This window comes from Ovis aries, chromosome 21 (genome assembly GCF_016772045.2).
Source record: "Ovis aries strain OAR_USU_Benz2616 breed Rambouillet chromosome 21, ARS-UI_Ramb_v3.0, whole genome shotgun sequence".
NCBI classification, from domain to species: domain Eukaryota; kingdom Metazoa; phylum Chordata; class Mammalia; order Artiodactyla; family Bovidae; genus Ovis; species Ovis aries.
In genome coordinates, this window is record NC_056074.1 from 25,708,392 (window position 1) to 25,735,108 (window position 26,717).

Consider the following 26,717-nt stretch of genomic DNA (forward strand, 5'->3'; position numbering starts at 1 on the left):
TAAGTAGGGCCAGTGGTTTCATCAAAGCCCTTCCTGACATTATATAAGCTACTCTGGGGGTCAAAAAATAAGGCTTCTTTTTATTTCAGTGTCCTCCAACTCCCCTTTGGCTTTCAGGAAGAGGGCAGAATAGAATTCCTCCCTGGTATGGCAGAGCAGGAAGCAAGCTCAAAAAATTACATGGGCATACGCCACCTAATTCTGCTACTGGCTCCATCATTTTTTCAAAACGTGCCCCATTTCATACAATCATAAAATCGTCACCATGACAAAATCACTGATCTAACAGAACTGTCTGTAACTGGAACAGGGTCTATAACAGGGAGGAATAGAGATAAGGCATACCGCCATATAATGTTTTGTTTAGAAAACACTGGCATGATCAGTCTAAGATGTCAGATGAAAAAATAGTCAAATTGCAGGGAGGACAGCTTAGTTATAACAGTAGGAAACAATGTTATAAGAAAAAAACAAGCAGTGAAACAGATTTTCAAATGTGGTTGTCAAATTAGCCATACTAGAAATGGCTTACAGTTTATCTTAACCCTCTGCCAACTAATATGATAAATTTAAGACTCTTTAACCCAAATGATTAAATAAAGGATACACTTATTTGGAAACAAAGTCTTAAAAATCACATACTATATTTCCACAAGCAATAGAGGAAATGACACTAGGTGCAAATCTCTAGCGATTGTTTATAAAAAGTGCTAAAAACAATACTTCAGCCTAAGCTGATGTGTACTGGAAAGCAAAAGAAACAGATCTATGATCTTTTAAACTAAAGCTGCTGCTTTACTGTGTTATAATTAGTTGCTCTTAGTTAATTGAGGCAACAGAACAATACTGAGTTTATTTCAATATTTCTAAGAGAGACTCAGAATTTCTTTAATTAGTTTGATTTTCCTACTGTGAGCACAAAGGCAGCGGGGGGAAGTTTGAAATGGCAGACAACTGTAAAAACATTTCTGCACACAGTAAAAGGAATATTAAGAATATAGCATAAATTTATATATATATATATGTATGTATACATAGACAGTGTTGTAACTAATGACGAGGAAATCAGTTAAAGCAAAACCCATCTAAGGTCAGTGTAATTTTTACTACCTATTTTCTTAGATTTTCTGTATGTTAAAATTTGGCAAATTGACTTGCCAATCACCTAATCCTTCAAATCAAACTAAGTCATTTAAAACCAAAGCAATCAACCAAACACCCCAACAAAAGAAAACCAAAAAATACAACAGCACTTGTTTCACACTGCCCGGTTCTTAGCACTATAGAAGATCTGACAAGTGAGAAATCTTTATTCTCAAGATGCCCTTTTCCTCTCTACAGCAGAGGTGCTTTTTTGGGTCCTGGATCCCCTCCTCAGAAGAATACCTGTACAAAACTGTTCTATACAATATCAAGGGGCACATGGACTCCCTGAAGAGCTCACACAAGAACCCTGGGTTAAGAAACTCTGCTCTATGCCACATGGGTTTTTTTCTTCCACAAAAGAATATATAACATATTAGTCAGAAATCCTAAAATAAGGCAGACTTGGTCTGTGTTTTATGTTTTACAAGAGAGGCTGAAGACTGGGGCCAATTCAAATACAATTTCTCCAGCTTCCTCAGAATCCTACTCATTTAGATAAAGCAGCCTTACTATTTTCTTTAAGACGTAAATTAGCAAAATTCCCATTTCTTGAAAGAAACAATTTCTATAGGTAAAAGCATACAAAGGTATCAACTTACTCTTCACAAAAATATAGGACTCTTTTTCTACCTACTGGGAAAGAAATGTTTTTCTGTGGTGGCAATGAAACAGTAATAAATGATTCATAAGTTATGTTATCTGTTCCAGCCCTATCACAAAGTACTTGATCATTCATTATCTGATTAACTTATCAATTGAGATTCTAAGTAAATCACCTAAGGTAACCACTTAGACCAGGGAAATTCACACACCTAGAAACAAGTATAGGAACATTAAGTCTTGACTGCCTTCCTTAGAGGACAACGGCTAAGCCTTAACATCTCTCCACTTTAACAGCCTAAAGGGACTCCAAGGAATAGGTAATGTCTACAGGAACTCAATCCTCAACTCCATGGGATCAAAGTTGATCTGTTATTCCACTGAAACCATCAAGGTCAGCAATGCCTTCCTAATTACTGAGAACAATGGTCCTCAAACTTTGTCCTTAACTCATCCAACTTTCTTGCGGTGCTTGATACTATTTGTTACCTATCCCTGTCACTATGCTTGCCAAGTGCCTCTTTTGTAAAATTGCCCATAATGTAATGATTGACAGAGAGAGGGTAGGGCTGCCCAAGGCTCTGAGAGGAAACCAGGTCCAACTTCCAAAACCTTACAAAAGTTTTGAATGGAAAAGAACTCAAGATCATCTGGTCCAACTTCCTCATTTAACAAATGAGGAGCCAAGGCCCCAAGACAAGTGTTCCTTCAGAAGGGATCTGGCATGTAAAAATTACCAAATGACACTCTAAAATGTTACTGTATCCTAAAAAAGCTATTTCACTAGATTGTAAATTCAAAGGGGCAAAGGCTGTGTGAATTGTTCCCTGTTTCCTGGAGCCCAGAATAGTGCCTGCCACGTAAGGATTGTTCAATATATGTTTATTAAACAAATTAAGGTAATTTTAAAGTATGAGAAGGTGAAAATCTTCTTAGCAAAGAAAATGGGGAAATTCACTGTATAAACATACAATGCATTAAATGTATTAAAGTCAATAAATCCAAGGTAGGTAGGAGTCCTAAAACCTTTTGAAAAGAGCAGGAGTGGCAAAAAGTATACAACACAGATACTGCTATAATTAGCAGAGCAAATTAATTTCTTTGTAATACAGGAGGACTAACTGCAGAGGGCAAGGCTATTTTAAAATATCTACCATTCCTATTACACTTTTCTTTGATGGGGGATGTGGGGTGGTGGGGCAGGATGGATTGCCTGCCAAATAGAGCTCTGTAAACCCTGTCCAAATTTTATTCTTTCTCATGCCTTACAAATTAAATAGTGAAGAATATTCTTTGACAGTAGTTCAGTTAAAGATACAAAAGGGAAATAAGACTTGATTGCTTCCTGGATTTTAACAGGGCCAAACCCAAGAATGACCACCAGAAAGCAAGAGCTCTTACCTCTAGTGCCTCAGTCTTTGTGGAGAACTGTCCAGGATCGAGTTCTATCAGCTGCACTTCATCCCAAACTTGGCTATCAGTGACTCACTTTTGTATCTATATCTGATCAGTGTGTCTTTATGAGGGAGAAATTCTTACATAGAACAAATCATTCAGGAAACTTTCTCAGTGAGTATTCTAAGCTTTCTAGCTTCCTCCATGCTAGCAGCTGAGTAAGAAGAAAAATCCCTCGAGGAGGATAATACTAATTGTCAAAATTAAACATCTTCCATTGCTCAAGAAACTAAACTCATACGGCTATAAAGCTTTTAACTCTACACTGTCTATAAATCATACGGATACTCATACAAAATCTCATCTTGGCCGCAATACTAGATAAACCATACCTATCTGCATGGTCAGTTTTAAGGGCGTCTTTGGGATACAAAAGTCTTTCTAGATATGGAATCCTCAAGGGTTTCTCTATTTAAGACAAGTAAAAAAAAAAAAAAACAAACTAGAGTTTACTGAACTACTTAATTATTTCAGACGTAGGCAACAGGCAGGCAGTCATCAAACCCAGTCAGATAACACTATGTATCTAGAACTTCCCCCACCCCACCCCCCACTTGAAAGGGAAAAAAAATCAGTTGTTTCAAAAAGCACTGACTTGGAGGAGAGGTTATTTTCATCTGACCTCCTATATCAGCGCTGACGTTGCTACATTAGCATCTCTCTTTGTTGAATCTTTTCTCAGTACTTCACATCCCAGGGCACCACCTAAAAGTAGTATTTGGATGATGTTAAAATGGTAGCTTTTATTAGTATGTGATAACTAAAAAACACATTCCAGAGAATTATCTAAAATCTGTCTAGGATAGCTGTGAGAGCCATTCATCTTTAAAGTCCTCTCTCATACAAACATCCTGCATTAAACGCTGACAGCTCCATAATCAACAGTGTCTAAAAGTTAAGCATGACACACGCACATGTGTACACATGCTCTGAACATCCTCAAAGCATCATCCTTACAACAGTGTACTGCTTCCCAAACACAGAGGTACTTTCTTCGATTCATGAGACCAATGTTCAGGCAGACCAGGCTCCCCTCTGAAAAAGGCCACTTGATCTGTTTCATAGGGTGATCATGTGATTCTCAGTTTTGCAGTTATCTTCTTGCTGAAAACTACCATCTATGATGCAAAGATAACTTACAATAGTTGTGGTTTTTTTTCCCCCATTAGTAAATTTTAGGTATTTGGTTGTGAAAAAAATAATAATTTGGACATCGAGATAAAATTACCTAAACAGTAACATTAGAAATCCTCCAGAGATACCTAGGTACAAGCATTAGGTTAAGGTTCAGTTGACTATTAAAACCTGGTAAATATTATTTCAAAAGGGTTTTTTCTTTCTGCGTTTACAGGGTATAAGCTATAGGTCCCAAATGCATGAAAATAATATATTTTCATATCTTGACACATAAACTTTCCATGAAAAATCTGAAAATAAGCCTGCTTTAAGTCTGTGCACCTTTGAGCAACCTGAACTTACTGAGAAACTTGTTGCAAACTCAGAAAATCTACTGTAACACTTTATAGCTCAGTTGGTAGCATTTTTATATTTTATTCTTACCTTTATGAGGACTGCTAAAAGGAATTACCATATGAAAAAAATGTCTGTACCTTCTACAAAAATCAGACATTGTCCATAGGTGGCTCAATGTCCCATGCAATGAAAGGAAACCATAACTAACATTTTCTCAGTTTCTACCATGTGCTGAGAGTTGGGAGTCAGCAGGTTACATTTATTATTTCTAATTTTTACAATGATGCTAAAAGAGAGGGTCCCAGGAAAGAGACACTGAGGAGGCTGTGCAGGACGTTTACAGTGGAGAGCTCTTCAGAACAGCATTTGTGAGCACAGGACGGGGAAGAGAGAGGTGAAGTAACTCACGGCTGCCGCAGAGGTCTTGGTTAATCCTAAAGTGAAGTATGGAATGTGAGTAATACTTTAGAGCTCCCTTAAGGCAAGGCGGCTGGGCTTTTGAATTTCAGCACTGACCAGTCACTGAGTCCAGGCTGCCAGTGGAGAGGGAGCCTAGCCATGGGCAACCAGACATTCCTGGGAGAGTTCCTTCAGGAGGGTTCCTTCAGGAGGGTTCCTGAAGCCATCACCACTCAGGCAGCTGGTGGGGACGCGCCAGCGGCTCACTCCCCGGGGGAGGGATCCGGGCAGTGTATTACTTACTATACACAGAAGACACGTCATGCTGCCCTATTTAACAGAAAAGAGAACGAAGAGAAAGGTAAGAGCTTATCCAAGGCCGCTATCAGAGTGTCCTTAATGAAAATTCATCTTAGGTTTTAGAGCGAGGACCTTGTGTGCTTCCCTTCTGCAGACAATGAAAAGTACAGAAAATCACTGTAGTTACCTTTTTGCCATAGTTGTCGGGAAGTTCACAGTTCATTTTCATATTTAGATGAAGTGACCACATTTACCTGGGTTACTGCTATACTCCCTGCACTCGCTTGATTTCTCACTTCTTGAGTCTATTTTGAGCTTTCTTCATCTGCGTAGTCTCCTTTTTGTATATTTATATCACACATTACGGAACAGTCCATCCCACCCTCCTCACCTCTGAGGAGAGCACCCAGCCATTCACACGTTAGGTGAACAAGGGCAGGCATAGAGCAGTGCTCACTCTGCGGTCTCCTTCAGTAAGCCACATCCTCATCCACTTTTACTGTCAAAAAGCTCATTCTACCCTGTAAATGTTTCTCCTTCTTTAACCTCAAACTTAATTTCTTTAAGAAGAGTTGGTAGTCCAATAAATACCATCACACATATAAAGGCCTGAATGAATGACTGAATGAGCTGTCTACAGTGGAAGTCTTATTTATGTTTCAACACTCTGTTTTAAATTCTTGGGACTTTCAAATCAATGTTTCTCATTATGTTTATAATCTTAGGATACCATGAATTATCTGCAAGGATTTTTAAAATTTGTGTTTCCATTTCTATGACAAGAAACATATATGAGCCCTATGAGGTCCATCTGTGTGTTGCTGTGTGATTTTGGCATTTCTGAATTTATGATTTCATTGTTGCCAAAATACTGTTTCAACTGTTAAATTTTAATAAAGGTGGACTGATAATTCACAATGGGGCAATATAATCAAGTGGTTAAAAGTGGAGAGTCAGTCTAGCTTCACCACCTACTAGCTCTGTGACATTAGAAAAATTAATCGCTCTGTACCTCAATTTCTCTATCTGTAAGGTGGAGCTGGTAACAGTCTCTCCATCATGAAGTGAAAGTGATAGTTGTTCAGTCGTGTCCAACTCTTTGTGACCCCATGGACTGTATCCCGACAGGCTTCTCTGTCCATGGGAATTCCCACGCAAGAATACTGGAGTGTGTTGCCATTACCTCCATCATAGATTTGTATTAAATAAAAAAAATTCAAGTAGAGCATTTAAAACAGTGTTTGCTTAGTAGCTTGTACTCAGTAAATGTTAAATATTTGTTATTATTACAACAAGAATAGTCACACCACCTGGAAATCAAGGTGCCTTATGTGAAGGTTAGTTCAAGCAGAGAAAAAGTAGCAGTGAAGCTTTATCATTAAGCACATGATAACAACAAACTCAGAAGAACCTTACTATAGCGATCAGTGTCAGAACCTTGTTTAGAAAAGCAAGTAACTTTCAGCTAAACATTACCCAATATAAAAGAATGCTCACTTCTTTATTAGCACTTAAAGTGTTGTATCAAGTTTTGTTTGACAACATGTGAAATCTTTAAGTATTAATAAAAGGAGTTTATACCTAGATTTAGGTTTGTTACATATTTAGGTAACATTGTTAAATGAGTATGTTATTGCCCATACATTATTCAAGTTTCACCAACACCTGGCTGTGTCATCATAACTTCAACTTTTCACTCATATTCATTCTTCTATGGCTAAAAGCTAATCATTTAGCCATTTTCAAAAGTTTATAGTCTGAGCAAGAATATGGTGACTAACACAGTGACATATAAACAAGGGAGGAAAAAGGAATCCTTGCTACCCACCCGGAGTGAGGACTTAGCCTCACTGGGCAACCTGTTTGCAAGAAGCAGGAGGCAGGCACGAATCAAGTAAGAGGCATGAATGGCCTACATACACTCTCGCAGAGTTCAACAAAGCAAAGAGCATCCAGGTTTCTCATTTCTTCTTTGGTGCATGGAAATTTTGCCTGTGTGCTCAGTCATGTCCGACTCTTTGCAACCCCATGGACTGTAACCCACCAGGCTCCTCTGTCCATGGGATTTTCCAGGCAAGAATACTGGAGTGGGCTGCCACTTCCTTCTCCAATGGAAATTTGCTTCACCACCACTTCTTGAAAAATAACATCTCACGGACTTGTAGATATGCCATCGTGAAGAAGTTAAACACTTTCCCTTGCTTTTTCCTCTTAGTTTTGTAATGTGGTTTATATAACTTATGTCAAAAATTATTTTATACTGCTCTAAAACTGGCAAAACTCTGACTTCTCAAATCCAACTATTAACCATATTTCCTGATTTATACAACAAGACAGAAGGAACATTATATATTTCTGCTGAAGGCTGTGCCACCAGGACCAGCACAGATATGCTCATTATCTAATGGCAGCATGAATACCAGCAGCATGGCACTTTGCTGCTTGGAGGGGCAAAACTCAGGGACAACTGGACATATCACAATAAGAAGTCATAATATAAAAAATCATGTAAATCATTCTTAATAAAGCCAAAGCAAATGGATTTCTATTTCCTATGCATAATGGAAGGTTGAGAGCACAAACCTTCTAAGGTCAATAAGGCTAATATAAAAGAATTTCTTATTTGAGGGGTTTTCTGATTGTGTTAATAGTTTTGAATTAACATATTTAAAATATTCATATTGTTTTCTACTGGAATATAACCTCTTCGAAGGCAAGCGGATTTGTTTTTGTGTTTTTTCCCCAGTTTTATTCTTTGACGTATTCTTAGAACCTCCATCAAATATTTGGCACACAGAAGCAGCTCAATATATTTTTGCTAAAGGGATGAGTGAATGACGAAAACTCCTTAAGATTGTATGTGGCAGTTGAGAGTTATAAGATCAAGGTACTTTCTGGCCTATCACACTCTTTTTTTCTAAATCATTAAGCAGCTCTATCCATTTAGAGAAAAGTATTTGTAAATTTTAAATAATAATGATAAGAGCAGGTTTTGTTAGATATGAACTTTATTCTGGTTTTATTAATATCAAGTACAAACATAATTGACTTATTTGGATAAATGTACTAATCTGCAGGTAGATAGTAGAGAAACAACATTGTGAGTTTCAAAAATTCAGGCTGTTACAACAGAGTCATCTTACACAGGCTGAGAAAATGCTACTAGAAAACAAATCTAGGTAAATAACTTCCATTCTATTTCATCACTTTATAACGAATGAAGTTATTATTTGGTAGCTCAAGAAATGTAATTTATGAATACAGCCAAGAACACACATATAAAAATAAGATGACGGCTGTTATTCCTAAAATGTCTGAGAATAAACACAGGTCTGTATTCTATCAGGAAATAACATCACACCCCACCCACTAAGTGACAAAGTAACACTCATTTGATTAGTGCCAAGAAAAAAAGTATTTCCATTGGCTCTCAAGGACTCTCTCAACTACAAATAGGTTAAGAATTACACAGATTTAAATATACACCTTATTCCAGTATGCAGACATGTTTCAGTTCTTTAGAACAATAGCGGGGAAGACTCCGCAGAGATTACAAACCCCAGATAATCTGTAACATATGCAGCATAGGAGGCGCAGATTCACTGAGCATGCATTTTCGACACTGAAGGAACTTTCTGCAATGGTAAATACCAGGCAGGACACACTGCATAAACCCCACAACAGGAATACAATTACACAGTACCTAACAATCAATGGGCAATCCTAACAATCAACTATCTAAAAAATGGTACTGGTATTCGTTTTTGAAACTCAAGAAGTTTTTTCTCCCTTTAAAAAAAAAATTTGCAAACACCACACAGACACAACCATCCAAAGTGTACGTGTGTGTCGGGGTGGGGGGGGCGGCCCTGCTATTCTACCTCATCCTAGAGACATGAGCATATTTCTGAGAGAATGCATGAAAATTTACATTGAAATTTTAGATCTGATTTTAGTTCTTGCCCTCTGGTAATGTTAGGAAAAAAGAAGGCAGGACCATCACTTAGGAAGCCTGGGGAGCAGATCAGAACCCAAGGGAGTCTGTATAACAGACAAGACTGCCCTAAAGCATTGTTTTATTTAGCTGGATCTCACTGGGTTCTGGGCTCCCCTAGTGTCTCAGACAATAATGAATCTGCCTGCAGTGCAGGAGACCTGAGTTCAGTCCCTGGGTCAGGAAGATCCCCTGAAGAAGGAAATGACAACCCAGTCCAAAAGTCTTGCCTGGAGAATCCTGTAGACAGGAGCCTGGCAGGCTACAGACCATTGACTCACCAAAGAGTCAGATATGACTGAATGACTAACACTTCCATTGGGTTTGAGAACCAAACCTAGGGAATTCCTTGGTGATCCAGTGATTAGGACTCTGCGCTCCCCCTGTAGGGAGGACTAAGACCCCCTGCCACATAGCACAGCTTTAAAAAAAAAAAAAAAAAAAGAACCAACTTAAAGCTTAAAACTTAAGCAATGAAGTACTACGATGACCTCTAAGGACTGCAATTACAATCCTCTGTGTACACTGGTAGAGAAGTACACAGTGAGTTGTGTAGCCAGGTTAAGATCTAGCAAATCTAAATTTTCAGATTCTCCAAAACAGCTTCACTACTTTTGATTATTCTGAAATCTGTTCTGTTCTCTCCCTTTTCACTGCCACTATTTCATCTCCTCTGTAGATTTCTGCAAGGAGCCTCTAAAAGATCTTAGTACTTTCAGTCTTAGCCTTGCCAATTCATTTTCCACCTGACAGCCAGTTCGAGAACCTAAGAGGAACCATGCCACTCTCCAGCTGAAAACTAATAAGTCAGAACAAAGTCCAAACTCCTTAGCCCATCCTCTGACCTCTTGTTTGTCTCCAGTCTGATTTCTTACCACTTCCCACCTCCTTTCATGTTCCCCTTAAGCCATAGGTTCTAGGTCTCTAGAACTACACAGGAGAAAACATTTCATGAGAATATCTGGGACATGACCTGTCCCAAATGAATGTTTCTAAAGTAGCACAATGACTGAAAAAACTGAATGTCACCTCATTCTCTTCTATTCTCTTCCATCTACCTGCAGGTTCTGGCCCATTAGCAGGTTGGTAATCAATTTTAATGATTTGTGGGCAGCTTTCTCAACACCCCACACAGGAGATGAAGGGATAACCATCCAGGGGAACAGGATCTGTGCTGGTGCAGAGGATCTGGGGTGGTGAGAGGGTGGCTAGGGAGACAAGGGTGGATGGAGGGCCGCTACCGGTTAGAGGGGCCGGTGCAGGTAAGGGGTATTTGAGGACCCCCAGTTTGGGGGAGGGGGACGAGCTGAGCCCTGGGCACAGAGTAGGCACATGGTGATGGGGAGGTGTTGCTGCCCCCAACAAGTGTTGGCGAACCTCACTGAGGTCATGTCAACAAACCTAGAACATCCCTGGTCCACCCCATGCCCTCCTGGAGTGTATCACTGTGGCTGCGGGACCTGCAGGGGAAAGACTCCAGGCCCTTCCTCTGTTCTGTGAGCTGTTGGTCCCCTGGATGTATTTAACCTGTCTCCCCTCCCCTAGTTCCTCCGGCTCCTCCATCCTGCCATCTCCGCGGCGTGGCCCACGTGGGGGCCAATGTGACCCTGAGCTGCCAGTCCCCAAGGAGTAAGCATGCTACCCAGTACCAATGGGCGTGGTCACCCCCATCCTCCCAGGTGTTTTTTTGCATCTCTTTTAGGTGAGGGAATTTCTGGAGACAAACGAGAATGTGGCTGGGGTAGAGGAAAGATGAGGGACAGACGGACTGGGGGGCAAGGGGCGGCAATGCTGAAAAGCCCTGTGGTGGGGGGCGGGGGAAGGAGGATGTGGGGAGGGGGCTGAAGAAAGAGGCCTGCCAGGCGCAGACAGGCGCTGAAGACCATAACACTCAAGAGACACTGGGGCTGGAGGATCTGGGTTCAGGTAGAAAAGAACAAACCAGACGGTGTTGCACAGGTAAGTATAGCGTCACTATGTGAGTTATTTAAGTTAGGTTTGTAAAGCACTTGGAACAGTGCATGACACACTGCAAATGCAATGTAAGCACTGCTGCTCTGTGAGATCTGCTTTGGCTACACATACACCGTCATCTACTTATGCACATGAGTGTGTCATGCGAGTGCCAGGCCACAGGGTAAAATACATTTCTTCCTGGATGTTCAAGAAGATGCATGGCTTTGGTCTTCTTTCTAGTGTATGAATTAAGGAATGAGATAGGTAATGGATGTAACTGCAATTCAAACTATGAAAAAGTTACTTACGGAAACAGAAAGTCCTAGAACTGGTACATCTGTGGTTGCCCCAAAACCAGTGACTCCGCCCTTTGACCTGACCCTGGATGACAGCCCCACCAGTCACGTGTGGTGTCTAGGGCATACCCTCATGCACTACAGCAAACAGTTCTCCAACTGAAAGGCATGGCTTTTAAACAAGCTATGGCACCAGGAGCTTAATGTCCACACAATCCACAGACCATGCTCAGAATACTGGAGGTGGTGCTCTAGCATCCTGACTCCTGCTTCCCTGGAAAGGAGACTCTTTGACAGTAAACGATACACTGCTGTATGTCAAGGGCCTCCCACAGAAAGCCCTCACGTATCTGTTGATGAATAATGGGGGAAAAAAAGTCCTTATTTCAGACCTTAGTATTTAAAGAAACCCTGTGATGCATCTGTCAGATGAGTGTGATGAAAGGGAATGGGTAAGATTTCCAAGTCCTCCCCAGATGCCTGGCCTTTAGCCAAGAGTTAAGTTTCAATCTCTCGTGGCTCCTCCAGGCAGTGGAATTCCAAGGGCCTGGGAGCTCTATATCAGCCAAGAAAGAAACAGAAAAGATGCTCAAAGTTCTAAATTAGGGGTCTTTAACTGTAGTGCCTATATGCTTCTTTAATGATTGATCAAGGCACCTTAAACCTTAGGGACCCTGTCATTCTCAGTCTTGTATATGTTTTTTAGGCACGAAGCTTGGCTACTGAATTTAGAATAGTCAAAGGAATATAGGTTAATCATATTGTTTATTTTAAGTGTAAGGGGAATATTGTGGGATCATCAACATTGATATATTTGATAAAACCTATAGATAAGAATTTGGGGTGACTCTTTCAGATTCAGAGCACATTATTCAGTAAGTTTTACATCAATCTCATCTTACTCATATTAGATTTAATATGTCCTATATCCTGTTCAATTCAGTTCAGTTGCTTAGTCGTGTCCGACTCTTTGCGACCCCATGAATCGCAGCACTCCAGGCCTCCATGTCCATCACCAACTCCCGGAGTTCACTCAGACTCACATCCATCGAGTCAGTGATGCCATCCAGCCATCTCATCCTCTGTCGTCCCCTTCTCCTCCTGCCCACAATATCCTGTTAATGCCCCATAAATTTTAAAATATATGATGAAAAAATATTAATGTCAGCTTTTAAACATTCAAGAGAGCGGCATGGATTTCAAAACTCTTTTGGCAGTACACAGCAAAAAAAGTCTGAACACTATAATTCCAAAGCTGTTCTGGTCAATATAATAGCCACTAAATTAACTTATTTTTTAAGTTAATTTTATAGTTGCTTTACAATGTTGTATTAGTAATATAAATAAATTAAACGAGATTAAAACTCCAGTGGCACAGTCATACTGGCCACTTTTCAAGTGTTCAATTACTGCCTGTGGCCAGCAGCTACTGCACAGTCTGTTAGACAGTGTAGACATGTTTTGCCCCAGTCAACTGAGATCATAATACTTTATTCCTTACAGGAAAAGCTCCTCTTCCTATAATGGCGAACCATCTCTCTTGACTTGTCAAGGTTCCTCCTACTCAGGGGTAAAGCAACAGGGAGGGCACGAAGAAAGAACTTCCAACACAACTCCTGCCCCCTCAGAGGTCTGAGGGTGTAGCCAAGACAGTCCTTTCATAAAATAAAGCCTTCTTTAATATTCTGAATAACAACTTTTTACCTATATTGTTCACTACGGTAGCCACTAGCCACATGTTGCTATTTATAATTTAAAATGTAATTAATTAAAATGAAACATAATTAAAAATTCAGTTCCTCAAGCACACTAACCACATTCAAAAGCCTAACAGCCTTTGGCTAGTGGCTCTTGCCCTGAACTGCAGCAGATACAGAACACTTCCATCATTACAGAAAGTTTTATTGAACAGCACTGCTTTATACTATGGGTTTCCTCCCTTTTTTTTTTCCCTTTTTTTACATATCCTCTTAATGAAGGATCCAGAATATTTCACTCCACTTTCCAGCAGATTTCCCAAAATGCCAGGAAATAAACTCAGGTGCCTATTCATGCACAGTTTTAAGGTGTGCTTACTAGAGTCCTTACCTCCAAAACCAAAAGCCTAAATATACGTGTGTATGGCTGGGAGTCTACTCTTTCAGTATATATATCAAATCTCCATCAGATTCAAAAGCAGACAAAAAAACTGGAACACATAAGTTTTCTGGCAGCAGTGGCTTGGGAACAAAAGAAATGGAAGGAGATAAATCTGACTAAATCTTTCGTATGAACACTTTTGAGTGGCAGACCATATTTCTGAAAAATCTTTCAATGATAATGCAGAAAAGTCTAGTGCGCTAACATCAGAAAAGTCCTTAGAGATAGGCAGAGTCTTAAAAAGTTCATACAGGGACAACAGTATTTGTGGGCTCCGAGTTATCTTTGTCCTATTTGTTCTCACAGGACAGATAATGACAAGTCTTGATAGTTACAATGAAAGATCAAATATACCACACTGTGATTTGTCTGCTAAAATACCATATTTGTTCCAAAGATTATGATGAATTACTGAAGAATATAGATCAAGACAATGTCCCTAAAAAGTCAATTGTCTTGCTTGTTAGGCAGAAGACTCCCCACCACTTATAAGTTTATCTGATAAACAATCAGCATTGACAGAGCAAAGACAAGTTCTTTAGGTCATATGATCACCTTGCATTTCATCTTCAGGCAGAGCCAGAGTAAAGCATCTGTTTGAGAGACAAAAAGCCAACTCTCAAGAGCCAAATTTTTGGAGAACACCTGAAAATATGGGACTTGAGAATGAGTTTTGCAGGGCATCGGATTAACCGACTTAAGTGTGAATCCGGCATCTGGCTCTGAATTCCAAGTCTAGATAGGTCTCTCAACTACTATAGCACGGGCTGTGCTGAGCCCTCCTCCTCCCTTGAAGTCAGTCATCACACTTAGGGTCTGCTTTCGTCATCCAATACTAAGTACTGCACTGCATACCATCCCCTGTGTTGTCTGGTACAGCTTTTTAACTCTTAGGTGTGGGTATACAAACATTAACTACACTGTAAGTTAGCTCTTGGACTCTGTACTACAGTTCTTCTCTTCACCTAACACCAAGCAGACAGTAAACACGCAAGCATTTAGAAAATGGAGATATGACAACAAGGCTTATAGGAAAGGATAGTAAATCACCCATTTATTTATCTGACTCCAAAAGTAGGCTGGAATTGTTAGCAGATTTATTTTCTTCTGGCAAACAAACAGAAAGCAACAAAACTTCAGAACCAAACGATACCAAACACGTGTAGCAAGCCAGTCTCAAACACACCCATTTTATCTAAAAAAACAGAACAAATACCAGTAACAGGACATGTCAGACTTTGCAGCAATTAAAAAAAAAAATGTTTATATCTGACTTTAAGTTAAAAACCTGTGCACTTAGAAATACACATATTCGCTTGGATAGCATTTAAAAATAGTCCTTTGGTAGCAAAATCTAAGGGTCATCATATGACAAGGTTGTTACATCAATATACTGAAACTATGATTCAGGGAAAGTTTCAGGGAAAAACTGAAGTTACTATATATCATCCTTCCTTTCAAACTTAGAAGAAATTATTTACTTCATAGCTGAATCTTGATAGATATTTAAATAAACACATTGGACTAGAAATGTAACTGATGCACACGGTGCTCCTTCCCCGGGAGCCTCTGACATGAGCTCACACTTAAATGAGCTGCATTATTCTGGATAAGATATACCTCCATGTCCAGATCTCACTGCACCACTTTGTTTCTATTTTGCAAATTCCAAAGCAAAAAGGACTGTCGAATTTCTTTCTGTAGTTCTCATTAACAGAATCAAGTGAAAGAGATTTCTGAATTACTTGTTCTAAATCGGCATTTCTGAAACTGGGATTGAAAGATTTGTTTCAGTGGTTTGTGATGATTCCCTGGGAATTTCCTAAGGTTGCCTTTTGATTTTCACAAACATAATCTGGAGTACTTGGAGATCCACCTCATAATTGTGTAAGGCTATGATTTCAGTGACCACGTGTGCATCTATGTTTAAGATTACACTCATCTTAAGTCTCCAAGAGGGACAGAGTTTAGTTTTTAAGGAAGTATTTCTCAAATTGAGTTTCAAAGTCTATGTTTTGGGGTTAAAATCTGGACACTGCTCTAGATTTTTATGCTTTCCAACATTCTCCTTCAAGGCTTTGTTTACTTGGTGAATTTAATAAATATGTATCCAGTGCCTACTTATGTCCTAGGCACTGGAAATACTGTTGGGAATAAGAGATCAGAACTCGTCTTTATGAAGCTTATAATTCCAATAGGAAAGACCAATGCTATTAATGAAGAAGTCTGGTTCCTTGGTTGAAATCACACTTAAGGAATTGTTTACGTAAAAAAGAAAACAAAAAACAGTGATCTGGTCACCCCATCAACTGCTACTGTGGATTAGAGTACATCAACATCCATATAGTCTCCAAATAGTCTAAGAACTTGAGGTCAATCTGATCTTATCTGCTTGGAGACAGAGAAAACGATCCTCTTGAAAATTCTTCAGAGAAGCCCAGTTTCCTTTCTTTGCTTTAGGTTATGCTTCTCATAACTGGACAAAGATGCAACCCAACTAGAGATTTCCTGGCTTTTTGAGAAACAATTTTATAATCAGTGAGATTCATAAGCAGCTTTGGATAACACCCTTTGTCCTTCTGATTGGGAAATTTCTATGGACAAAGAAAAAATCAATAAAGCTAAAACAATTACAAAAGCCTAAAGGGTACTGCTAAACCCAAAAAAGTTTATGGATAGAGGCTAAACAGCACAATGCAAAAACTCCCCAGAACTTAACCTTAACAACCTTGAATAGAATAAGGAATGAGATTCAGAGAACAGTGGCTACTATTCGCTACTATTTATCCTATCTATAAACTATTTACTTTCATGACATCCTTGTTTAAAACAGAGAGGGAGGGGGACCCAAACATAACATGTTATCAGGTAAACCAATCTAATTTTCTAATTGAGAAATGGGTGTCAGATTTCCTAAAAATAGGAGGTTTGAAATATCTTGGTTTCTGGACCAAATTTTCTAAGCCACAATGTCCTCAAATGAACACTTGAGACAAGATCTCTGGAATTTTGGAGCCACATCCTTCTCCAGTGTGAGTATGACAGTTCCTACTGGATTTTTACCCCACCTTGGAGTTCCAAAAAAGTGTTAGCCCTGCCAGAAACGAAGCACACTGATACTATAACTCTGAACAAGTGAACTAGGGGGAAAGTCTTCTACCAGAATCTTTTAGCAGACCCTGCGAGAAGGACACCAACCAACTTACCTAAAAAACAACTCCGTATCTGCCAATACTACAAATCTGAAGTCCCAGATTAAAAGTCAGCAGGAACAGAAAACAGTAACCCGACTGGAGGTAACATTTCTAGCCCAAATTAAGTCTCTGTACTGAACCTTCAGGTACACAAGGATGGCCAGAGGCACAGTGAGAGCTTCACTTGTCACCACATCCGGCACAACAGCTAAAGCAGGGGAACACATGCTTTCAAGAAGGAGCTTCGTCAGAAACACTGCAGGGCCTCAAGCCAACCTAACTCTGGAGACATCACACTCAAATTTCGGACCAACTATCAGCCAGGCTAACTTCAACTGTGTCCTAACTCCGCAAAAGCAATACAGTATCTGGCTACAACCGAGCCTTCCCAATTCTCCAAAGCATCTCAACTCTTGATCGCCCTTCGAGTTAGAAGCAAGCTCAAGGCAGAAGCAAGACAACTGACACAAAGGCCATCGTCTGAAGGCGCCTTTCGTACGGCTCTGCCCCTGCCACTCACTTGAAAATTCCTAAACTGGGGGGTGAGGTGGGGGAGCTCAGCATCTCCCCCTCCTCCCCCGGCCTATCCCTGCTCCATCCCGCCCCGGCCGGTAAGCCTCTGCCTGGGAGCCCCCAGACCTGGAACAAAGCGAGGGGCCCCGGCGGTGGGGGCGAGAGGCGCCGGCTGCACGGGACCGTCGCCGGGAGCACAATGAGAAACTACCAACTTCAGAGCGCAAGAACATCCTCGATTGGCAAGAAAGAGGGGCGGCGGCAGGCACGCCCAACTTCAAACTCAGAAAACCTACGGGCTGGCGGCCATCTGGAAAAAAAGCCTCCCCCCCGCCCCCTTCCCAGGGAGAGAAGAAAAAAGGCGGAGGAGATGCGAATGGCCCACCGGGCCCCGGAGGGGAGCCCTGCGCTCAGACCGGCCCCCGCCCCCGAGGCCCGCTTCCCCGCCTTCTCTCTGCCTCTGGTTTGCTGCCCCAGGCCGGGCGGCCGGTTACCTTGATGCGCTCCCGGCACTGGGACGGGGTCCGCTCGTAGCCCAGCTCGGCCAGGGCCCGGGACACGCGCTCGTACATGGCCGGCCCGGGGGCCTTGCTGCCGAACACCGTGCCGGCTCCCTCCAGCTGCTGGTACCGTGCCTCCACCAGCCGCTCGTTGCCCCACACTGCGATGAGCGCGTTCGTCTCTGCCGGCGTCCACGACATGCCCCGGCAGGCGGCGGCGGCGGCTGCCGCAGCCCCGCCACCACCGCCGCCACCAGGGGAGAAGGAGACCGAGGACGAGGCGGCGCTGCGGCCCCCCAGCCCCAGCCCGAGACCCCCGGACGCCGCTGCCCCAGAGCCCGCCGCACTGCCCGGCCCGAGCGGGGAGGCACCCCGAGGCGTAGAAGGGTCGGACAGCGATGGGTTTCCGTCGCTCAGGCCACCAGGAGAAGCCGGGGAGAGCACCTCCATCTTCGGGATTTTTAGCGGCGAGTTGGCGGGCAGCTCCGAGCCACAGGGCGCAGCCATCTTCCAAGCGGCCGCCGCTGCACCGCCCGGAAGTGACGCGCCCTCACATCCGGCCGCCCCGGACTCCGGGGCTGCCCTCGGGCCTGGCTTGCTGGCGGGCGGGCGGCTGCGGGCCCCGGCGGCCGCGTGGAGGCCGCCCGCAGCCCCTGGTCTTTCTCCGCGCACCCGGCCGCGGCGCGCGCTCCTCTCCCGGGGCGAGGGGCGGGAATGAGGCTCGCCGGAGCCCCGAGCGGAGGAGAAGGGTTGGGGCATGAGGGCGCCGGTGTGAGGAACAGATTGAAACCTTCCCACTTCCTTTCCAATCTCAGCCCCCGGGAGGAGGGGTGAGGCCCGCGAGGGGGCCCGGAGTTAAGGAGGACTTGACCATTTCGCTCTCTCGCTCTCCTCCCTCGGCTCTGCCGCTCCCCTCTTCGGAACTGGCCTCGGGGTACAGGGGCTGACGTCCCGGGCGGTGGCTGGGGAGCCCCGCGCCGGGCCCAGCCAGGAAGGCGCCGAGGCTGCAGGGAGAGCATTCCTGGGGAAGACTTTAAAAAGCATCTGGGAACCAGGCTTGGTTTGTGCTATGTAGCTTTTCGAGACTCCCAAGCGCAGTATTCGAAGAGCAACTCCTATTCCAGTTCTGATCTATTTTCCAGTTTGGACGGGGGTGATGGTTTGTAGAACAGTTAGACGTCTTAATTGCGCTTGCACGATCTGTCTACAGCTTAAATGAGTATGAACTCCCAGCCTCAGCAGAAAAGTTACTTTCCCATACCGCTCTGCATCCTCCCTAATTGGGAAGTTACATCGTTTTTCCCACAGTTTTCATACTCTCCAGTGTAAGGCGACGAAAAAAAGACTGTCAATTATCACGGCTCTTGTGACCTCCAGTAATTAGTGATAATCGTTCCATAAAGTGCTGCAGTTTAATGGACGTTAAACACCCCAAGTCCAATACATCGCTGTAAACTATTTCAATATTCTTCAAAGCCAAACATCTAATCTTGGTTGCTAAACTTGAAGGCCCCAGCTGCTTGTTGTTGTTGTTTTTCAAATATAAATAAGCTATGAAATTTTTTTTTTCTTGTAATGGCAAATATATCTTAGGTTTAAAAAAAAAAAAAAAAAAGCTGAGGTCAGCTGCACTTTAAACTCAAAATCAGGGCTTCCCTTGTGGCTCAATGGTAAAGAATCCACCTGCCAGTACAGGAGACGTGGGTTCAATCCCTGATGAGGGACGATCCCACATGCTGTGGAGCAACTAGGCCATCATGCCACTGTTACTGAAGCCAGGGCCTCTAGATCCTGTGTGCCACAAGAGAAGCCACTGGAATGAAAAGGCCACACACGGCCAAGTAGACTTGCTGGGATCCTGGCAACTAGAGAAAAGCTAGTACAGCAAGGAAGACCAAGCACAGCCAAGAATAAACTCAGAGTCACCCCAGAGAATGACATGGTTGTCATTGGAAAGCCAAAGGAATAAGCACCAGGGACAAAGTAGAGGAGATAGTTGTCTCTGTATGCCATTTTAAAATGTCGCCATACTTTATAAGATAGGAATATGAATGAAGAAGCACAAATTCCAACATTTATGCTATCTCTTCCTTTTTTTCTAAGAAAAAGTTATAGTCTAGTAGATGTATAACCGATTTCCTTTGCTCTACACCTGAAACTAACAACACTGTGTTAGTTTCAACTGTCTTCAACTATCTTCCAATAAACTGTTGGAATCAACTATCTTCCAATAAAAATTCAAAACTGGGGTGGGTGAGAGGGAGGCTCAAGAGGAAGGGGAGGTATGTATACTTCTGGCTGATTCCTGTTGTTATAGGACAGAAACCAACACGATGTAAAGCAATTATCCTCCAATTCAAAAATTCAAAGCAATAAATCTTTCACATCTTTATATATGTATATAGTCTAGCACCAGAAAGCCTGGCTTCAAATTCCAGTTCTGTAAGCTCAACCAATTTATTTACCCAACCTTTCCGTGTCATGGTATCGTCAGCTGTGAAATGAGGATGACCTCACAGCATTGTCATGAGAGTAAATGCATTAACATAGATAAAACTCTTCCAACGGTTCCTGGTTCTCACAAGCATGTGTGAGCACTAGCAATCACATCACTTTGCTTGTACTCTAGTTAATCTAATCTTCCCCCTTCACTTTCTCTATACTTCTGGTTTTCAGTGTTCTCATTTCCAACTCTCTCACGGGCTCTAGTGGAATCTTAGACACCTATGAAAGCAAAACTCACTCTCATTTAGGCCAACAGTAATTTTTTTTAATGACAAGGTGTATAGTGTGTATGAAAGAGAGTGAGTGAAAGTTGCTCAGTCATGCCCGACTCTTTGCGACCACATGGACTATACAGTCCACAGAATTCTCCAGGCCAGAATTCTGGAGTGGGTAGCTGTTCCCTTCTCCAGGGGATCTTCCCAACCTAGGGATCAAACCCAGGTCTCCCTCATTGCAGGCAGATTCTTCACCAGCTGAGCCACCAAGGAAGCCCTGTGAAAGAGAGAGATGTGCCTAAAATCATACATGAAATCAGAAACGCCACAGAGATAAAATCATTGCTTCTCCCACTCTTATTTTTCCACAAGCCTGAAAAAAAAAAGTTGCCTCCTTCTATTGTTAATTCTGGATGATCCTCAAATCACTCTGACTCATGCAGGAAACCTTCCTAGATAAAGTGGGTTGACTGAGAAGTCTCCCTTCCCACTAACTTCTGTTTTAGACATTATTTCTATATATCCCCCCTTTATTCCCACACCCATCAGTCTATCCAGTGAGAAAAGCTTATATCAAAGATAAAACTTCCAGTAACATTTTGAAGGTAAAATGAAGTCAATAATGTAAAAGCTATTAATACGTATTCCATTCTATAGTGTAGAAGCCCTGCCATCTAGGCCACCAGGATCATGTGACCGTGGTGTTGGCTTCTAGGAGTTGTGTGATATACTTGTTCAAGACTTCATGGTCCAATCAGGACTTGTGGAATGGCTACTGCGTTTGAAGTAATTTGCTAACACCTTTTACTGTGGATCTAGATGGTAGTCATAAGTAGATAAAACTTATTTGAGAGAGAATGCATGAAATGTCTCAAAAATAAAATAACGTGCAAAAGAGTACAGGACAATACAAAGCTTCTGCCTGTAAGCAATCCACCAATCTCCTTTAACTGTATCACCCCTCATCCATTTCCTCCATAATCTGTGCCAACTGTTTTCCCAGCTTTTAAAGAATACTTGTTTCATCTATTTTTAATTATTTGTCCGGGCCGGATCTTAGTTGCAGCATGTGAACTCTCGGGTGTGGCATGCGGCTTCTAGTTCCCTGACCAGGGATGAAACCCGGGCTAACATCTTTGGAGCTTGGGGTCTTAGCCACTGAACCACCAGGGAAATTCCTTCCCAGTTCTATGAAGCCTTCCCTGATGTGTCAGACAGAAGTCCTCCATCTGATACCCATTCACACAGCTTAGCACTTCACATTAACGTTTTCTATTTCAGAAGCGTAGTTAATTCTGTTGCGTACTCTCACTGTGTTTTATGACTGTGTTTGTTGCTGTATTTTTTGCCCTTCATATCCCACATCAAGTCCTGTTACCTCTAATTCTAAACTATTTCCTATATCTGACTACTTCTCAACCCTCATCCAAGCCTCTATCTTGTCATTCCTGGACAACTGGACTTCCTGCTTACATACTTGCATGCTTACGCAGTAGCCAGGGTGAACTTGGTATTATAAAACTTTTTTCTTGTGAAATACAATGTACATAAAGCATGCTCACAACTACTAAATGAATTTTTATAAAACAGATATGCCTGATGCTGGGAGGGATTGGGGGCAGGAGGAGAAGGGGATGACAGAGGATGAGATGGCTGGATGGCATCACCAACTCAATGGACGTGAGTCTGAGTGAACTCCAGGAGTTGGTGATGGACAGGGAGGCCTGGCGTGCTGGAATTCATGGGGTTGCAAAGAGGCGGACACAACTGAGCAACTGAACTGAACTGATATGACCACACCCAAGACAGTAAAAATAAAATATAGCCAGCACTCTAGAAGCCCTACCCTACAACCCCTTCCCAATGTTAAACTCTATCTTCCTCATAAAAATAGCCATTATGCAGGCTTGCCCTTCTTTACAGTTTTATCGAATGATTGAAAAAAGTGAAAGTGTTAGTCGCTCAGTTGTGTCTGACTCTTTGCAACCCATGAACTTAGCCCACCAGGCTCCTCTGTCCATGGTTATGCATCTCTAAAAGTTTTCCCCAGTTTTGAATTTTTTGGAAATGAAATCACATGTATTCTGTGTCTGGTTTCTTTCATTCAATATTATGTTTTCAATTTAAGATTCATCTAGTCTGTATGAGGCTGCAGTTTATTCATTTTTGTTGCTGTAAAATACTCTGTTTTATGAATATATCACATTTTATTTATCCATCCTACTGCTGAATCTTTGGGTTGTCTCTAAATTAGGATATTATGAATAATGCCGCTGCAAACATTCTTGTACATGTCTCCCAGTGCATATGCGCAAGTATTTCTGCAGACTATATACCTCCCCCTCCCTTCTTTCCTTCTTTCTTTCCATGTGGATACATAATTACTCCAACTCCATTTACTGAAAGACTATCCTTTCCTTCTTTTATAATGCTATCTTTGACATAAATCAAGTGTCCATATGTGCATGAGTCTATTTCTGGGTTCTATTACGTTGGTCTATTTATTTTTCTATCGGTGTTCCTCATGTCAATATCACACTGCCTTAATAGTGGATGACACTGGCTTTATGGTAAGTCTGATATCAAGGATAGAAAATCCCTCTTCCACTTTTCTTCTTCCTCCTTCTTCAAGAGTGGCTTACTATTATTGATCCTTCACATTTCCATATACATTGTTAGAATTAGCTTGTCAAGTTCTACAGAAAAAAGCTGTGGATATTTTGATTGGCATTGCACAGAAACTATGGACCAATTTAGGAAAAACTGACATCTTTATAATAATTGGTCGTACAATCCTGGAAAATAGTAAATCCATTTATTCAGTCTCTAGGTTCTCTCAACAGAGGTTTGTAGTTTTCTGCATAAAAGTCTTACACGTATTTTTGTTGGATTTATTTCTAGGTAGTTGGTATTTTTAAAACACTCTTGTAAATGGTATCACTTGAAACACTTCATTTGCTAATTGGTTTTGCTGTTATATAATAACGCAATTGATGCTTGCCTGTTGATTTTGCACCTTAGTAATCCTGACAGACTGACCTTTTAAAATTGCAAATCATTTCGTATCATTCCCTTGTTAAAAACCCACCAATGACTTCCTGTTGTAAAAATCTGACCCAAAATCTTTGCCATGAGTATGGTGGTTTTAAAACATGCATGCATGCTAAGTCGCTTCAGTTGTGTCCCAACTCTGTGCAACCCTATGAACCGTAGCCCACCAGGCTCCTCTGTCCATGGGATTCTCCAGGTAAAAATACTGGAGTGGGTTGCCATGTCCTCCTCCAGGGGATCTTCCCGACCCAGGAATTGAACCTGTGTCTCTTATGTCTCAGGCATTGGCAGGCATGTTCTTCGCCACTAGCACCACCTGGGAATCCCAGTTTTAAAACATATCCAGATATTATTTGATGTTCTTCCAATAAGAAGCTGAATTTTTGTTCCTCCCCCTTGGACCTGGGTGAATCTTTGTGACTACCTTGACGAACCAAATGTGGTGGGAGTGACATTGTGTGACTTCAAGGCTAGGTTTGGAAATACCCTGAAGCTTTTGCCAGTTTCTGCTCTGAAAACCTTTAGCCACCATGTAAAAAATTGGGCTACCCTAAGTGGAAAGAGAGAGAGAGCCAAGGAACTAGAAATGTTCTATCCTTAAGTTATTTGTCTAAGTATCCCAGGCTTTAAATAGGGGGATGAGGAATCTTTGAGATGACTCCAGTCCCACCCATCACCTGATTGCAACCACACAAGAGACCTGTAGCAAAAGTCACTTAGCTGACCTCAAGCACCCCTAGATTCATGAGTAAAGTTCATGATTGTTGTTCTATGTTATGCATCAGTTGGTAGCTGGAACACTGATCTACAAGACTCTCTTCCTCTAAGCTCAAGACCCTGTTGCTGGGAAAGATTAAAGGCAGGAGGAGAAGGGGACGACAGAGAACGAGATGGTTGGATGGTATCACTGACTCAATAGACAAGACTTTGAGCAAGCTCCAGGAAATGGTGAAGAACAGGAAAGCCTGGCATGCTGCAGTCCATGGGATTGCAAAGAGCGACTGAACAACAGTCTACCTGCGGCTCCAACTTTGTCTCCCATCTCAAATACACCCCAGCCACACTGGCCTTGTGTTTGCCCTATAAAATAAGCCAAGCTTATTTCTGTTTGGACTTGTCATATCTCCTTATCTTAGAACACACTCTTAGCTCTTCAAGTAACAGCCTGTTTCTCATAAGTCATCTCCTCAAATGTTGCCTCCCCAGAGAAACCTTTCCTGCATCTCTATCACATTACCATCTTATTTTATCAACACACATTTTCTGAAATCATTTATTTAGGCAAATTCACTCTTCTTTCATATATTTACTGTCACTCTGGTCTGGAATGTAGGCTGTTTGAAACCAAGGATTTTGTCCATTTTGTTCCCTCCTACTGGGTCCAGCACTTAAAAGAGTCCAGGCAAGCTTTCATAGTCAACCAAGATGAGCAGCAGGAACCAGATACACCCTCCTCCCTCGAATCACTAGAAAACCAGACAAAACGTATGAAACAAGGGCTTTCGAGACAAAAGACATCAAAAAACAAATGACAGTGAACCTAAGAGATGGGAAACAAACAAGGTGACTGTGGGGATGGTTTCACAGGCGCGTGCATTCGTTGGGTGCGTGTGCCTAGCCACTCAGTCGTATACGACTCTTTGTAGCCCCACGGACTGTAAGCCACCAGGCTCCTCTGTCCGTGGAATTTTCCAGGCAAGGATACTGGAGCATGCATATGTCAGTGGTTATCGAATTGTTCACTTAATTGTGCACAGTTCATTGTATGTTGATTATATCTCAGTAAAGTTGTTATGAAAATATAGTCCCAGAAAAATGAGAGATATTTACTGAGTGACTGTTGGTTTTCTCAGACTGTGATTTCTCAGTGGTTAGGGATTTTTTTTTTTAAGTTAATTTTTATTGGAGTAGAGTTGCTTTACAGAGTTGTGTTAGTTTCTACTGTTCAGCAAAACAAAAATCAGCCATACTTGTACATATATCCCCTCTCTTTTGGACTCCCTTAGCATTCAGGTCATCACAGAGAATTAAGTGGAGTTCCTTGTGCTATACAGTATCTTCTCATTGGTTATCTATTTTATACCCAGTATCAATAATGTACAGGTGTCAATCCCAAGCTCCCAGTTCTTCCCACCCCCTTCCCCCCTTAGTGTCCATACATTCGTTCTCTATGTCTATGTCTCTTCTTTTGCTCTGCAAATAGGATCATCTGTACCATTTTTCTAGATTCCACATACAGGCATTAATATATGATGCTTGTTTTTCTCTTTCTGACTTACTTCACTCTGTATGATACTCTAGGTCCATCCATGTCTCTACGAATAACTCAATTTCCTTTCTCTTAACGGCTGAGTGATATTCCATTGCGTGGATGCACCACATCTTCCGTACCCATTCCTCTGTTGATGGACATCTAGGTTGCTTCCATGTCCTGGCTGTTGTAAACAGTGCTGCCATGAACCTTGGAGTGCATGTATCTATGCCAAGGAGTGGAGTTGCTGAGTCATATGGCAGTTCTATTTTTAGTTTTTAAGGAACCGCCATACTGTTCTCCGTAATGGCTGTATCAACATTCCTAGAAACAGTGTATAATGGTTCCCGTTTCTCCACACCCTCTCCGGCACTTATTGTTTGTAGATTTTTGATGATGGCCATTCTGTCTGGTGTGAGGTGATAACTCATAATAGTTTTGATTTGCATTTCTCTAATAATTAGCGATGTTGAGCACCTACTCATGCGTTTGTTGGGCATTTGCATATCTTCTTTGGAGAAATATCTATTTAGGTCTTCTGCCCATTTTTTGATTGGGTTCTTCACTTTTTTGATATTGAGCTTCATGAGCTGCTTATATGTTTTGGAGATTAATCCTTTGTTAGTTGCTTTCTTTGCAATTATTTTCTCCCATTCTGCATTTTGTTTATGGTTTCCTTTACTGTTCAAAAGTTTTTAAGCTTAATTAGGTCCCAAGGCTATGGTTTTTC

General features: G+C 41.8%; 1 protein-coding gene across 6 annotated transcripts in view; it reads right to left on the reverse strand.

Moving 5' to 3' along the window:
* Positions 1–18,496, reverse strand: part of MSANTD2 (Myb/SANT DNA binding domain containing 2) — a 30,013-nt gene extending 11,517 nt beyond the window's left edge. For 3 of the 6 annotated variants that reach the window (XM_042238028.1, XM_015103102.3, XM_042238031.1), the window contains exon 1: positions 17,960–18,496. In XM_042238028.1, the coding sequence (XP_042093962.1) occupies positions 17,960–18,472 (513 nt within the window). In that variant the 5' untranslated portion in view covers positions 18,473–18,496. Of the gene's footprint in view, positions 1–3,147; positions 3,740–3,823; positions 3,907–17,959 lie in introns of those variants that run through there. The other 3 variants (XM_042238030.1, XM_042238029.1, XR_006057499.2) reach the window with 2 other exon arrangements.
* Positions 18,497–26,717: the final 8,221 nt, after the last annotated feature.